We start from the raw sequence: 16218 nt of genomic DNA, 5'->3' as shown, positions 1-16218 counted from the left end.
CTGGGGATAGCTCCTACTGCCCCTGCCCCTCTCCCACCCATTGTCTGCCTGCTCTGCCTCCTCCAGCCCCAGTGCCCTCAGTTTAGAACATGGTTCAGGGCATGACGTGGGTCTAAAGGTTCTGAGAGCCCTGGGCAGTGGGTGGTACAAGAAGTGATAGACATCGGGCAGGTGTTAGTGACCTGAGCAGGAAGGGAGGGAGAGGAAGTATTAGTAGGATATGATGTGAGAGACAAGCCATGGTGAATAGGTGAGTGGGGCCAGGGGACCTACTCTGTCTTTGTGAAGGGAAGGGACTGCTGACTACACTCTCCTTCCTGGGGATTTCCTGGGGAAAGGAGTAGCCCTGGGCAGAGATGCACCGACTGCTGGACTGCTGACCCCTTCGCTGGCTCGCCTTGAAAGTCCACTGCGAGTGCTCTTCTGCGACCCTTTGGTCCAGACCCAAGGGGATGATTTTGCTTCCATTTCCTAACGCTGCCTCTTCCGTTTCCCCACTGGGGTTCCCATTTCTCCCCTCACGCATCCTAACTTCCCTCCACGTGAGGCTTCCTCCACCCTCTCCCTGTCCCGTGGGAAGTGAGAAACAAAGGTTATTCAAGATTTCCAGAAAGGCTGGGTCCTTATTGGCAAAGTGGTGCCAGGAGAGAGGGCCAGGTGAGGATGCCCCGGAGGACACTGGGTGTGCCTGGGTTCCTGACTGACTGACCTACAGACAGACTGGCTGGCTGGAGGAGGGTTTAGGGCAGTTGGGGGCCAGGAATCTAGGGGAAGCTACTGGGAGTTGGGCCAGGGAAAGGGGAGTCAGGAAGTAGGTGGGGGCATGAGGAACTGAGGCAACATGGCAGTTCAAAGCTTCAGAGGAGGCCGTGGTGGGAGTGGGGAGCTACGGGAGAGAAGGGACGTTAGAGATGAGGCTGTATCACCCTGGACCCTCCTCCTATAAAAAGAAATGTCATCTGCCCCCTCCTGGTACCAGAATCATCGTCGCACCTGGGGGGGAGGGCGATAACCCTCCTGATGGCTGTCTGTCTCATTCCCGCATGCTCCCCACGCAGTCCCATGGGGAACCATGCCAGCCATCCCCCCCTTCTTTGTTTGCTCTTGGTTACTGCCTTACCTATTGCCCACCCTGTTTCCTCCGCAGCAGTCCCCTCCGGCCTGGAAACCAGCGCGAGGGCCAGAGGGTGGTGTGAGGACACCCTGAGAAAGGGCAGTCACCTCGGGTTAGACCGGGAGAAGAATCCCCCAGGGCCATGGGCCCTTCTGTGCGCAGAGGCAGGCCGGGCCCTCTCCCCAACTTCCTAACCCTCCTGGGGCTCTGTCCCACCAAAGCCCGGAGACAGCTGAGGGCCCTTTGTGGGTTTTGGGAAAAGCTGTGTCATCAGCTGGCCTAGTGCCCAGTGATCCATCCGGTTGCTAGATTCCCGCCCCCAAAAAGGGGGCAAGTCCCTTTTTTTTTTTAAGGACAAAAAGTTTTTTTAAAAAATCTGAGGATTTGGGGAAGCAATGAGACACCCATCTGAGTCCCACGGATAGAGCTGGTGACTGAGTGGCTTACGGGTCAGCCAATCAACAGCAGCGGCTCAGGATGCTTAAAAGAGCTGGCGCGGAGCAAGGCTGGGGAGAACCCACAGGGAGGCCCACAGACCCTCAGACACGGGGGAGACTGAGGAGGAGCAAGAGAGGCAGAGACAAAGGCACTGCGGAGAAGGCAGGGACAGGGGCAGAAAGGACAGGCACAGAGGCAGCCAGGCAGTCCCCCCACCCCCCACCAACGGAGCCTCCCCAGAAACTGCAGGAGACTCAGGGCGGAGAGGTTGGCGTCTGCCCCCAGCAGACCTCCCCACGGCCAAGTAGCTTCCCACCTCCTCCGCTGGTCCCCAGGCCCTCGGGAAACTTTGTCTGGGGCCCGAGTAGGAGTCCGAGGCCCCCGGGCTGTGGAGAGGAGCTCGCTCAAGCCGGTGTGGGCGGTTAGGGGACCCCAGAGACCTCCGTCCTTCCCAGTCCGGCCGCAGCGCAACAGCAGTGCCATGTCCTGCACGGGGCTGGCCCGGAGGGGCGCGGAGGGACTCTGGCCCGGGGGCGTCGCGCCCCGCCTGCTGCACCCCACCGTGCTCCTGTCCGGGCCGCCGAGGCTGCTGCTGCTGCTGCTGCTGCCCGCCCTGCTGCCCTCGGCCAGGCCGGCCGGGCCGCTCCCCGCGGAGGAGGAGATCATCGTGTTCCCCGAGCAGCTCAACGGCAGCCTCTGGCCGGCCGCGGGCTCGGGCGCCCCGGCCCGGCTGCTGTGCCGATTGCCGGCCTTCGGGGAGGTGCTGCTCTTGGAGCTGGAGCAGGATCCCGGCGTGCGCGTGGAGGGCTTGACCGTGCAGTACTTGGGCCAGGCGCCCGAGCTGCTGGGCGGGGCCGAGCCGGGCACCTACCTGACGGGAACTATCAACGGAGACCCCGAGTCGGTGGCATCTCTGCACTGGGACGGGGGAGCCCTGTTAGGCGTGCTGCAGTATCGGGGCTCAGAACTCCACCTCCAGCCCCTGGACGGGGGCGCCCCGAACTCTGCTGGGGGGCCTGGGGCTCACGTCCTACGCCGGAAGCGTCCTGCCAGCGGCCAAGGTCCCATGTGCAACGTCAAGGCTCCCCCGGGGAGCCCCAGCCCCAGCCCTCGAAGAGCCAAGGTAGGCAGCCCTGGAGTCTGCGTCCCGTGGTGCCCTCCCGCCATGTCTGTCCTACTGACCCTTATTTACCCTCCCCACCCACTTCCATCCTCCTGGTTCCTGCAGGGAAGCCAGGGGCTGCTGAAGAACACAAAGACTCTGCCCACCCTCCCCTCCCAGCCCTTCTCCTGGCTAGACTGACTCCCCATCAGGGTTCCCAGAAGTGGGTCAGAGCCCGCTCCCCAGCCCCGCCCTGCTGGGGCATCCCCTACTGGCACAGTTCCCAGCAGTAAGACTCAACTTAGCCCCTCAGGCTTGGCTCTTTCTTCTGTCCCTAATTTGGTTTCCACTCCCTCTTATCCTCTTCCCTCCATGCCCCGCACCCACTCCTCCAGTTAAAGTCAGTGGTGTTTGAAGCCCTGGGGTATTGGCTTCTGGCTGTGGATTCTGGCTTCAAAACTGTCCTGGCAAATGACAAACTAGGGCAGGACTGGGCAAGAGTGGAAAGCCACCCCCGGTGGCTTCTGGTCCATCCCCTGCCCACACTGAAGACTGACTTGGAGGGTGCCTTAGGCTCCATCCTTTCCTTCCTCCCACTCTGCCTGCCTCTCCCCCTTCTTCCCTCTCTTCCTTCCGCCCCCCTCCTCCCACTTTAATCCAGACCAGACGCTGTTCCCTGGGCTCTGTCCACACCCGCCACGCTGAGACCTGGCCCTGGCCCTAGCTGCTGACTGAATTGTTCCTGCGACCACACAGGGCAGACACGTTGCAATCCCAGACCCACAGGCCCATGCCACACTCCAGCCTGGGGGGCCCCAAAGCAGCGCCCCCTAAGGCAGTGCTGTCAGCATTTCACTTCTGGGTTCTACATAACCCTGGAACACCGCTCCCCCTTCTCCTCCCCTCCTCAGAACCTCACAGCTGACTCCGCAGAATTGCCACAAAAGCCATGGGCTCTGGGGATTGGAGGAAAGGCCAGATCGAGAACAGCTAGGAATCCAGGGCTGGTGGGCTGGTGTGCAGGGCCCAGCTGCCTGCAGAGTCCCGGCCCAGGGAGCAAGGGAAGGCAGCCAGGAGCCTCAAGTGTGGGAGCGAGCGAGCTCAGGGTCCTCCTGTCCCGTTTCTCTCCCTAGCGCTTTGCTTCACTGAGTCGATTTGTGGAGACCCTGGTGGTGGCAGATGACAAGATGGTGGCGTTCCACGGTGCAGGGCTAAAACGCTACCTGCTGACGGTGATGGCCGCGGCTGCCAAGGCCTTCAAGCACCCAAGCATCCGAAACCCTGTCAGCTTGGTGGTGACCCGGCTAGTGATCCTGGGGCCAGGCGAGGAGGGGCCCCAGGTGGGCCCCAGTGCTGCCCAGACCCTCCGCAGCTTCTGCGCCTGGCAGCGGGGCCTCAACACCCCCGAAGACTCGGACTCGGACCACTTTGACACGGCCATTCTGTTTACCCGCCAGGTGAGTCCCGCCCAGGTCAGCACCTCAGGCCAGCGCTGGGCCCTGGGAGCTGGGCTGCATAGGCCAGGCCTGAACCACCCTGCCTGAGGTGCAGTAGTCCCGACCAGTGTCGACCTCAGCCCTCCCTCATTGCCTGTGGTCTCTCTTCACAGGACCTGTGTGGGGTCTCCACTTGTGACACACTGGGCATGGCGGATGTGGGCACCGTGTGTGACCCGGCTCGAAGCTGTGCCATCGTGGAGGATGATGGGCTCCAATCGGCCTTCACTGCTGCTCACGAGCTGGGTAAAGAGGGCAAGGGGGGCCCTGGGGAACCTGGGGTGGATAAGCTTGTATCAGCAGTCTGTGCTCTTAGTCACAAGTCGGCAAAGGAGCAGGAGAGCACACAGCTAGAAGGAGCGACTAGCAGGAAAAGTAGGGAGGGGTCTGAGTATACTTGGGGGAATGTAGTAGTCAGGGGTATGTTCTGTCCGTTCAAGGAGTGAGGAGCTCTGAGCACTAGAAAGGGCTTTGGGCAGGACTTGGGCTGCAGCCTGGGCCAGGCAATTCCACTGCAGCCAGGTTTAGGATGGGCCCGCAGCCTCCTGAAGGCACAAGAAGGGACCCGTGGAGTCTAGCATGACTTCTGCCCTCACAGGCCACGTCTTCAACATGCTCCATGACAACTCGAAGCCGTGCGTCAGTCTGAATGGGCCCGGGAGCACCTCCCGCCATGTGATGGCCCCTGTGATGGCTCACGTGGACCCCGAGGAGCCCTGGTCCCCCTGCAGTGCCCGCTTCATCACCGACTTCCTGGACAATGGTTACGGTAAGCAGATGGCCCTCCCCTTGCACGACACCCTCACTTCGCCAGCATCCAAACCAAACCCACTGCCATCAAGTGAGAGAATGTCGACTCATAGCACCCCTACAGCCAAGGGTACAACTGCCCCGTGAGGTCCCAGGACTGGGACTCAGGGGCTAGAAAGCCTCATCCTTCTCCCACTACCAGGCCTTCGATAAAGAAAGCCAGGGGAGACGCAGAGGTGTGGCTCAGCAGAATCAGAGCTGACTGTGAGGCCCAGGATGAGCCCACGCTGGAATGGGCTGGCTGCTAAGGAGCTGGGGTGAGGGGGTGGTGCTACTGTCTGGCAGAGCTCTGCAGCCCATTAGAACAGAGAAGCAGACGCAGGGCTCCGAGGTTCCTGTCAAGCTTGGGCTCTTGAGCTGTGTGACTGAGGAAGTTACTCAGCCTCCCTGTGCTCATAGTGGTCTCTGCAGCAGGCCCTGCAGTAGCAACCACCCCACAGATGTCTGCCATGATTAAAGGGAGCACTGTAGACACACAGTCGAGCCTTATCACATAATGAGCACCCCATAATTTGCTACTGTTAATTGAAAGCCCCTTCCAGCCCAAGGATTTGTATTCTAGGGTTCATTCGGCCCCAGGAAATTCCAGTTGTTTGTTTGTTAGCCATCTAGGATGCCCCCTTCCCGGCCCCAGCCCCTGCTGACCGTGTGCCCCCATCCCCTTTCCCAGGGCACTGTCTCTTAGACAAGCCAGAAGCTCCCCTGCATCTGCCCGCGACTTTCCCTGGAAAGGACTATGATGCTGACCGCCAGTGCCAGCTGACCTTCGGGCCCAACTCACGCCACTGCCCGCAGTTGCCGCCACCCTGTGCCGCCCTCTGGTGCTCCGGTCACCTCAACGGCCACGCCATGTGTCAGACGAAGCACTCACCCTGGGCCGATGGCACCCCCTGCGGGCCAGCTCAGGCCTGCATGGGTGGCCGCTGCCTCCACGTGGACCAGCTCCAGGACTTTAATGTGAGATCCGGAGGCAGGGAGGGGCGGGATGTGGCCTTGGGTGGGACTGTCCCTTAAGCCTGGGACAGCTGTGCTTACCCTACCTCCTACTCCTTGCCACTGCAGATCCCACAGGCTGGTGGCTGGGGCCCCTGGGGACCGTGGGGCGACTGCTCTCGGAGCTGTGGAGGTGGCGTCCAGTTCTCCTCCCGGGACTGCACGCGACCCATCCCCCGCAACGGCGGCAAGTACTGTGAGGGTCGCCGCACCAGATTCCGCTCCTGCAGCAGCCAGGCCTGCCCAGCTGGGTCAGGTGAGGAGCGGAGCGAGAGTGGCCAGCAGGGCAGGAAGGACTGCCTCAGGGTGCTGGGGCTGAGGGTGTGTTCGCTGAGCTTGCTGTTGGTAGGCAGTGACTTGACCATCAGCACCTGCTCTGTCTGCCCTGGAGGGCGAAGTGCAGTGTGGTGGGAGGCACAGCAGGCCCGGTGGGTGGAGGGCTCCTGGAGCCTGTGAGGAGAGGGGAGGGCCCTGACTGTGCATTTTACCTCCAAAGCCCTGACCTTCCGAGAGGAGCAGTGTGCTGCCTACAACCACCGCACCGACCTCTTCAAGAACTTTCCGGGGCCCATGGACTGGGTGCCTCGCTACACAGGGGTGGCTCCCCGGGACCAGTGCAAGCTCACCTGCCAGGCCCGGGCGTTGGGCTACTACTACGTGCTGGAGCCCCGGGTGAGGACCAGGATGCCCCAGGCCCTGTCTGTGCCCACACACCGCCAACAGTCCCTCTACTGTTTGATGGCAAAGGTCTTCCCAAACAACACAGTACTGGCAACTCCCACCGCCGTGCCAGGCCTGCCAAGGGGGCCACACAGACTTGCCTGTCCCTGGGTATTGGGGAAGCCAATCCCAGACTCTGACCTAGAGTCCAGCCGGCTTCGGCAGCCGGTGCCATGTCTCTCTCCCTGTCTTCCAACACTCTCTCCATGAGAACTGGGGTGTGTGGCCTTTGGAGCAGGTCTTTGCCTCTCCCTGTGGACACCCTCTGTCAGGCTACAATGGTGGCCTCAGTCAGGGCTGCACTGGAAAGGCAGGTGATGTCACTGTAGCAGGTTAAGGCCTGAAGAAGGAACAAGTTCTAACAGAGGCTGTCCCTTCGTGACCCCATCCCCTCTACTGCCCCCCTTCCCCCTATCATCCCTGCTCTGGGGACCATTCCTACTGGTTGGCTGCCCTCTAGTGTCCGTCTGAGAACCATCAAGATTTAGGGTGTGGTGTTGGCCTCAGACCTGCAGTACCCACCCACCTTGACTTACCCGCTATGCAATCTTGGACAAGTTCCTCAGCTTTCCAGAAAGAAACCAGTCCCATCATTAGAAACCTCCTGTGGTGGGTGTGAGGTTTATAGTCACGTTGACAAAGCACTTGTTAGCACAGTGCCCTATTCACAGTGAGCCCTCTGAATTAAAGGGTTGGCTTTTACCATTCATTCATATCCTTATTACAAGGGCCATCCCATCTGGTGGTTAGGACTCTTCTCGCTCCTCTGCCCTGCCCCCGGAAACCAGCCCCATCTCCCAGCACCCCCCTTCTCTGGCACCCCTCCCCTGATGAGGGTGGGTCTTGTTTGGCTCACCTTTGCACCTCCCCTTGTCTCCTCAGGTGGTGGATGGGACGCCCTGTTCCCCAGACAGCTCCTCGGTCTGCGTCCAGGGCCACTGCATCCATGCCGGCTGTGACCGTGTCATCGGATCCAAAAAGAAGTTCGACAAGTGCATGGTGTGCGGCGGGGACGGCTCAGGCTGCAGCAAGCAATCAGGCTCCTTCAAAAAATTCCGGTGCGTTGGCCGTTTCTCCCTGCCCTCACTTCCCCAGACACTGCTCTGGGCCCAGCAAGACGGAGAGGAACTCCACGCTGTTTTGACGCTCCAAGAGCTTCTAGTTAGCGGTGACAGCTCAGTGCCCCATGCGTTCAAGGGCATCAGCTCAGGGGACTTCCAGGTCCCCAGGAGGAGAGCTGAGCTGAGTCTTGAAAGGAGAGGAGAACGTGGGCTGGCACCAAGCAGTGGGGTGGAGTGGGGAAGGGGACAAGTGGACAGCGGGTGTAACAGTCCAGAGATAAGAGGGAGGGGACACATTTGCGTGCAGCTCAGTTCTGGCCGGTATTCTCAGACAGGTTTGGGGAGAGAGTCCTCTAGACATACATACATGAGGAGCCTCCAGAAAGTTCATGGAAAATGAGGTAGAAAGATAATGGAATTTCCCCACAGACTTGTTGAAGCCACAGCTCCTAAAGTCTGAGGGGTTTCCAGAAGGTGCTGAGGGGCTACCCCACCCCGCCCCGTGTCCCTCTGTCCACACAGGTACGGCTACAACAGTGTGATCACTATCCCTGCGGGGGCCACCCACATCCTCATCCGGCAGCAGGGGCCCCCTGGCCTCCGGAGCATCTATCTGGCCCTGAAGCTTCCCGATGGCTCCTACGCCCTCAATGGCGAATACACACTGATGCCCTCCCCCACGGATGTGATGCTGCCCGGGGGCGTCAGCTTGCGCTACAGCGGGGCCACTGCAGCCGCCACCGAGACCCTTGCAGGCCATGGGCCCCTGGCCCAGCCCGTGACACTGCAGGCCCTGGTGGCTGGCAACCCCCAAAACGTGCGCCTCCGGTACAGCTTCTTCGTGCCCCGGCCTGTCCCTCCCACGGCCCGCTCTACACCCCAGGACTGGTTGCACCGCAAGGCCCAGATCCTGGAAATCCTACGGAGGCGTTCTTGGGCAGGCAGGAAATAACCTCACAGGCCCGGTTGCTCTTTCCGGGCACCGGGGCCTCAGACTTGGCTGGATGAAAGAGGGGCTCCTGCAGCTGCCTCGTGCTCAGACACAGTGTGGTGGTAGTGGCGACAGGGGGGTGTCTGTGGAGTGAGACCCACCCCTCCTTTCTGCCCCAATATGCAGGCTGGCCCTGCCCTGAGTCCTGCCCTGGGAGGCAGTGGTAGCTTGGTGGATCCAAGGGGTCTGGGAGTCAGTCCCCTATCTCAACTGCCCCTCTGCCCTGCTGGTCACAGGAGGGAGGGAGCAGGCAGGGTGGGCCCCGGTTGTATTTATTTAGTATTTATTCATTTTATTTAGTAGCAGGGAAGGGGTTAAGCATTAGGGTCCTGGGGGAACTGACTCCACCCTTCGTGGCCCTTATCCTGGCTTGGGAAGCCAGGGTGATGCGTGTGTGAGTGCGTGCGTGCGTGCATGTGTGTGTGTGTGTTTATATGTGAGGCACATCCGGCTCTGCATTCTCCTCCCTGAATTTCTTTTTTTTTCTTCTGGGAAAGGAAGTGTCAAGGGCAGGCTGGGCCTTCAGGGAATAAGGAATATGAATGTATATTTTTAAAGTATAAATGGAATTCAATTATTTATGTGCTCCTTTGGAGCCAGACGGACGTGGGTTGCACCCTGGCTCCAATCGCTGAGCGTTCCTTCCCTCCTTTTCCAATGAGAAGCCTGCCTTGGAAAGGCAGGAGGGGGACTGAGCAGTGTACATACGGACGAGCATGATGCCTAGCACTCACTAAGTGCCTAATAAATGGCAGCTGCTGCTGGTTAATGTCGTGGCCCTTCTGTCACTCCCACCTTCCATCCATGGGCCTGCAATGCGCCTGAGGCTGACAGAGAGCCATGTCTGTTTTGCCAACTCCCGCCGCCTCCCCCCCACCCCCCCGCCGGCCATATTGCAGCGTTGGCCGGACCCTCTCCTGGCTTCCTAGAGGTTACCCAAGACAGAATAGTCCCACTCCTCCCCTCTGGAAGCTCCCAGTCCCACAGAGGAGACTTCGTCAACACTAGCCCGCCAGCACAGCTGACAAGAACACGGAGGTGCAAAACTAAACAGAACAGCTGCGCTAACATGCACACGTGCTGCATGATGACAGTGGGGGCTGGGGCTGCGGGAGCACGTGAGCGGGCGGGTCTGAATCTGAGTTGACGATCGGCATCTTATTAGCCAGGTGCAGGTGGGTAAGTTACCGATGCTGAAGCTGAGTTTGCTCATACGTGGAATGGGGCTGAGGATACCTGTGCCCACAGGTTGCTCAGAGGACAAATGTCAGAAGACTTCAATGAGTACCCTTGTTGCTAGGGGTCCTTGAGCTGGTGCTGACCCATAGCAACCATATGAACAACAGTCGAAAAGTGCCTGGTCCTGTGCCATGCTCACAATTGTTCTTAGGTTTGAGTCCCTGGGTGCCCTCACGACTTCTGAATCACTGGAACAAGGTCCCCAGAATCAACCGGTGCCAACCCAGCGGACCCCATTGCTGTTGGGTGCACAGTGACCTGCCAGGAGAGAGGAGAGCTGCCGCGCTGGCTTCCTGAGACCCTCCATCCGGACAGCGGCAGACTGCTGACCGTGGGGTTGGCAGCCCTATGCTCCATTCACCGCGCTCACAGGGCCCCTGTGGACTGCTTAGAGACATGAAATGAACTTGAATCTAATGAGAGGAACAGAACCCAGCTTGGTAGGGGGCAGGAAACCAAAAATCAAACTCGCTGCCATCGAGGCTGTGCCCACACATTGCAACCCGAGGCTGTGCCCACACATTGCAACCCGTCGAGGCTGTGCCCACACATTGCAACCCGTCGAGGCTGTGCCCACACATTGCAACCCGATAGGACAGGGTAGAACGGCTCCTGGGAGTCTCTGAGACTGCAAAGTCCCGCCTTTGTCACTTGGAGTGGCTGGTGGTTTTGAACTGCTGACCTTGAGGTTATGCCACCAGGGTTTCTAATAGGGGGCAGGAAAGAAGGGCATGAAGGAACCAGATATTCCATGGGGCTCAGCACACGAGAGCCGAGGCAAGGGTCACAAACGCTCTGCTTTTCGTTCAGAACAGGTGGCCGCAGGAGGAAGAGCTCAGACTCAGGCATCCTCTGTGGTCACAGAGGGAGCAGGGATGGAAAGGGGAGGATTCTTCTGGAGTTTCAAGTAACAGTAGTGGGGCCTCGAGGGACTGAGGAAGAAGCTGGTTATGAGGCTGAGGGAGGAGCTCTAGGTAAAGAAGTCCCTGGGCCGGGCCTGGGAGAGGCGAGACTGAGGAACGAAAGGTCCTTCCCTCTGATCTCCAGCGGCGCGCTGCCACACATTGGGGTTTGGAGTTCAGGCTGTAGGGTCAAGGTTGTTGGAACTGTGGGCACAATCTATACACACTAGGGCCGGGCTGTGCTGCCCAAGTTCTGTGCCGGGCAGCACCCTACACAACATCCTGTACTTGACGCCAGCCAACATCACACCGCCTTCTGCATCACTGGGGCAAGGGTCGCCGGTCCTCCCGTCTCTGCAGCAAAGAGGACTCTGGCTCCCCCCTCAGCCAGGCTGGAGGAGGTAGAAGCAGGAGAGTGGAACAAGAGCGGGTGTCCACCTCATTAGCAAAATTGGACCACCAATGCCATGTTCATGGACCATAACTCTGCGGGCTAATGGTACAAAGAGAAGCGCCTATGCTAAACAGAAGTGAGCTAGTAGCGCAAACAATCTGGAGCTCACACCGCATTCCAGGGGGAGGGCTGTGTACTACACTGCCACAAAGAGAGCGATGGCCATCAAGAACTGTGGGTCCCCCACTGAATGGGCTGTGTGGGTTAAGAAGAGTGAGACTTAGGCTGGGGCATAAGGCACAGGCGATCACAAGAGCCCTTCTTTAGTATTTGAGAGCCACTCTCGTGTCCCGTCCTCCTTGAAGAGGACACCCTTCCAGCGTTCCTGCTGTTGGCCGCTGTGGCGTCAGCTCTGACTCAGGCTCACCCGTGTGCCACAGAACAAAACTCTGCCTGGCCCTGGGTCATCCCCACAGTCAGGATGTTTGCACCCATTGCTGCAGCCACGGTGTTCATCTCTCTTGTAGGAAGTTGGGTGCTCGTTGATGGAAGGGTGTGTGGGATACAGAAAGGCTTTTCCCCAGTTTTTCTCTCCAAAATATATGTCAAACCGAAGAGGCTGCTTGCCAGCACATAGTGGGAGGTCAGATGTTTGGAGATATTCTCCTTCAAGGTATCAGCCATCCGGAGCAGTCAGACCACTGTCTGGTCCACCGTAGGTGGGGCTCACACCCTACTGATAAGGATAGTGATTGTTTCCCTGGAGAACTCAGAACAGGTCACACCAGCTCAGTGACATCCAAGGTTAAGCTGCCATCCTGAATCTAGGATCCACCCATTTTGTACATGTGTACCCCTAATCCCTCCTCTTCCTATAGTGTGTACACCCCTACACCGTCCTCCTCCCATTGATGTATTGTCTATGGTACTAGCCCTTCTTGTGATGTATGTGGTTACCTGTAATCAAGGGGTTTGCACGCCCCAAGTATATATGAGCCTTGGTTAGAAATAAAGCTCTCTCTCCTCACCCATCTCCTCTCTTCTCCCATCCCATGTGGACCAAGAGGTGCTGAGGTGAGCATGTTACCATGAAATGTGTCTGACTCCTTTATTTTACTTTGTCTCCTATCTTTTCTATTCTCTATGAGTGTACTGTAATCTTTATGTATTACTGCCTTACAGTTGCGCCTGTGGACCCATGATATTGCCAGGGGCTGCTTTACCCTGACGAGTGGGAGTGCGCATCGGGAGAGGAAGTCGAGAGAGCAGCTAGCTCTTCAAGGAGATGTAACAGATATCTCAACCCCAGGCAAGACTCACCCTCTTTCTGGAGTGGTCTCCCCCAGACTAGCCTTCTCAGACTAGCTATAGGCTCTACCTAACATCTGGAAGCCAGGAGTCCAACCAGGTGGAGGGATGCAGGTGTCCTGATGGATTCTGTTCTCCCAGGGTGCCCCCGTACTGCCCTGAAGTCCCGAGCTGGAAGCAGGAATAGGAATAGCAGGAAGGAAGGAGGAGGCCCTGAAGGAGACAGGTCCAGAGTCTGGTCTGGGAGGAGGAAGGAGGAGACCATGAGGGTCTCAAAGAGAAGGGCCAGTGACGGCTGAAGGAGAGGCTCCAGCAGAATCTATGGGGAGGGCAAGTGCTGTGAGTGGGTGTGCTTGCAGTGAGAGAGGAGGGTGAAGCAACAACTGAGTTGGGCCAATCCCCTAAGCTTCTATCCCTGAGCGTCTCTGCTTCTGTGGTTGGGGCCAAGGAAACTGGGCTCTCGTCCAACCACTGTTTCTGTGGTTGTGGGGAAAGAGCCACAGTGTCTAGGGAGAGCTTGAGAAAGGAGGGCTACTCGTGGACACCTCTGCTCTTTCTCTAGCCCACTTCTTGAATGTGCACACAGTATTACAGTAGTGTCTCCCCACCCCACCCCAAATATCAGATTGACAGTGAGGGAAAAAATCTGTATCTCATTGGTCTGAACTTCTGGGGCAGGGTTGGGGTAGGGGAGAGGAGGACCGATAGTGGAATTCAATATATTAGCATTTTATTGACTAACAGGACACTTCTGAAGGAATTGAATGTATTCCCCATTGACTTGCTGCTGGGGAGAAAGCCAAAATCATTGGCAGCAAGACCAGCCAGCTGACAGCTGGGGGAAACCACTATTTCTAAAAATGCTCTGACAGAGGGAGGGGGAGAGAAGGTGGGGGAGTCACAATACTGAACAACTTCCCCAGACAGGCCCTTATATGGGGACAAGCCCAGAGTACTTAAGTCATCTCAGAAAGAAAAGGGATGGGAAGAAGCAGATTTAAAGCAAGCTTTACAGGTCTGGGATAACCGGGCATCAGCCCAATAAGATACAAGAACGCTAATAGTAACATACACACATCCCAATTCAGAGACCTATTAGCGCCTTCTCTCAATACCATAGTGTATTGGTTATGCATTGGGCTGCTACACCCAAGCGTGGGAAACCAACACGGAGGGAGATAGGCCTGGGACTCTATTCCCTGACTTATAACAGAAGGAATCTGGAGAGCTAGTATTCCAGGGCAGGAAAGCCACCACTTTGGTAAGTTAAAGTCCAAGTACATTATCCTGCTTTAAATATCATTCCCACAGATTCTCCCCTAACAGCTGTGCTGCCTTAAAGTGAGCACGTGTTGATTTTATCTCCCTACAGAGGCAGACATCCTTTTGTTCTCTCCCCCCTCTGAGTCACCCAGCCCCCCTCATGCCTTCCCCCAATGCAGGTATTAGGTTTCCCCACCTGTGAGCTCTGGGACCAAATGTAGATATCACCGACCTTGTGATGCATGTAACTACTGAATATGCATGTCTTAGGCTACCTATAAATCTCCCAGTAAGTAAAGGCTCACTCTCTCATCTCCTAGTTCCACATGGACCATCAAGAATGGCTGAGGTGAGCACGCTATCATAAAATGTGTCTGACTCCTTGATTTTATTCTCTCTCCTATCTTTCCTATCCTCTATGACTGTACTATAATCTTTATAGATTATCGTTGTACAATTGCACCTTCGGTTGTTGGAGGCTGGTTTCTTCTGACACCAAGGTAAGCAGTTTGAAACCACCAGCTCCTCCTTGGGAGTAAGATGGGGCTTTCTACTCCTATAAAGAGTTACAGTCTTTACCAGATGCTCCATGCCAGGAAGCAAAGTGTCCTGAGTGTGGCTTCAGAAACTAACATGTGTCATCATGGGAAACTGTGTTGACTTCAGGCCTATGAAAGTTGGATGTTAAAAAAAATAATAATAATATTAATCCCCCCAACTATCATGATCCCAATTCTACCTTACAAACCTGGTTAGACCAGAGGATGCACAGAGGTACAGATGGGATCTGGAAACACAGGGAATCTAGGAGAGATGAACCCCTCAGGACCAAGGGTGAGAGTGGCAATACTGGGAGGGAAGGGGTGTAGAAAGGGGGAACCAATCTCAGGGATCTACATAAAACCTCCTCTCTGGGGGATGGGCAACAGAAAAGTGGGTGAAGGGAGACGCTGGGCAGTATAAGATAAGATAAAATATTAATTTATAATTTATTAAGGGTTCATGAAGGAAGGGAGAGGGGGGAAAGGGAAATGAAGAGCTGATTCCAGGAACCCAAGTGGAAGGCGAATTTTGAGAATTATGAAGGCAACGAATGTATAAGTGTGCTTTACACAATTGATGTATGTATGGATTGTGATAAGAGTTGTATGAGCCCCAATAAAATGATTTTAAAATAATAATAAAAAAGAAAGTTGGATGTTGCCTATAGAAGACCAAAGAAGAATCGGTATAGCTGAATTATGGTGGTGAAGGCTAAGGGAGGGACTCCCAGAAGAACAAATCTGTCTCGGAAGAAGTACAGCCAGAATGCTTCTCGGAAGCAAGGATGGGAATAGTTCCCCTCACGTACCTTTGAAGAGCCAGTCCTGGAAAAAGACATCTCGCTTGGGGAAGGGGAAGTTGCGCCAAAGCGCATAGGCGAGGCAGGCTGACACGGTGGCTGCAGCAGTGGGCTCCAGCATGACCGTTGTGGGGCCGGTCCAGGGCTGGGCGGTGCGTAGTTCTGCTTCATGTATGCTCGCTCTGAGTGCAACCAACTCCACAGCATCCAGCAACAGCGCAGGACTGTGTGCCATAGGGGTGAGTTCATTTCAGACCCGAAGGGTCATGAAGAGCCGTTGCTTCCAGGGGTCCATCAATCTTCATCTGACCCGAGGCCACAAATGGCTGCGTCGACTTATTTGGCATCTTCCTTTTGGAAAGTCATGCTTTCAACAATGGACTGCAGATGGTATTAGAAGACAAGAGAATTTTGAAGGTGATCCGTAATGGTCGTTGGCTTTCTATCTCACTAGTATGGATTTGGTTGAATAATGTCTTTGGCATCCAGTTAGCAAATGTCCTTCCGTTTTCTATGGAAACAAGGGACTTTCTTCCAAGCTGCATCAACACGTTGCAGGAGGTGGGGTGAGAACGAGTTCTGGGAAGAGCCTGACATCTACATGGAAAATGCTGAATGGGAAAGAGATTTTAAGGACCTTGAACTGTGCATTAAAATGTGCCCCTGCCCGTCTCCCACTTCTTTTGCATTTTATCGAGACATTAGGTATATATTTCAATTATTTTAAATTATTTTTGGGGTTTCATTGAGTCTGTTACTTGCTGGAAGGGATCCATATTTGTACCCATTCAAAGAAAGGTGACCCGACAGAATGCTCCCATTATAGAATTGTCAGGGGAAGCCAGTCCCTAACACATCATTACGGGTCCGGTGGGTGCAATTGTACAGTGATAATAAGTAAAGATCAGAGTAAAGTTATAGAGAGCATGCGAGATAGAAGGGAAATATAGAAATAAATGGAGTCAGACACAATTCATGGTAGCATGTTCACCTCAGCCCCGCTGATGGCCCACGTGGAGGAAGAGACCTCTTTAATGTTAGCCCA

The 16218-nt window shown here is 56.3% G+C and overlaps 1 protein-coding gene across 1 annotated transcript; it reads left to right on the top strand.

Moving 5' to 3' along the window:
• The first annotated feature begins 1607 nt into the window (after window positions 1–1607).
• Window positions 1608–9494, top strand: ADAMTS4 (ADAM metallopeptidase with thrombospondin type 1 motif 4). Its single transcript, XM_075563906.1, has 9 exons — window positions 1608–2675; window positions 3788–4111; window positions 4264–4396; window positions 4749–4919; window positions 5631–5917; window positions 6023–6209; window positions 6450–6625; window positions 7556–7731; window positions 8257–9494. The coding sequence occupies exons 1-9, from the start codon at window positions 2034–2036 to the stop codon at window positions 8684–8686; spliced, it is 2526 nt and encodes an 841-aa protein (XP_075420021.1). The 5' UTR covers window positions 1608–2033; the 3' UTR covers window positions 8687–9494.
• Window positions 9495–16218: the final 6724 nt, after the last annotated feature.

Source organism: Tenrec ecaudatus, chromosome 1, assembly GCF_050624435.1.
Source record: "Tenrec ecaudatus isolate mTenEca1 chromosome 1, mTenEca1.hap1, whole genome shotgun sequence".
In the NCBI taxonomy this organism is placed as follows: domain Eukaryota; kingdom Metazoa; phylum Chordata; class Mammalia; order Afrosoricida; family Tenrecidae; genus Tenrec; species Tenrec ecaudatus.
This window is presented reverse-complemented; position numbering and strand designations above follow the sequence as displayed.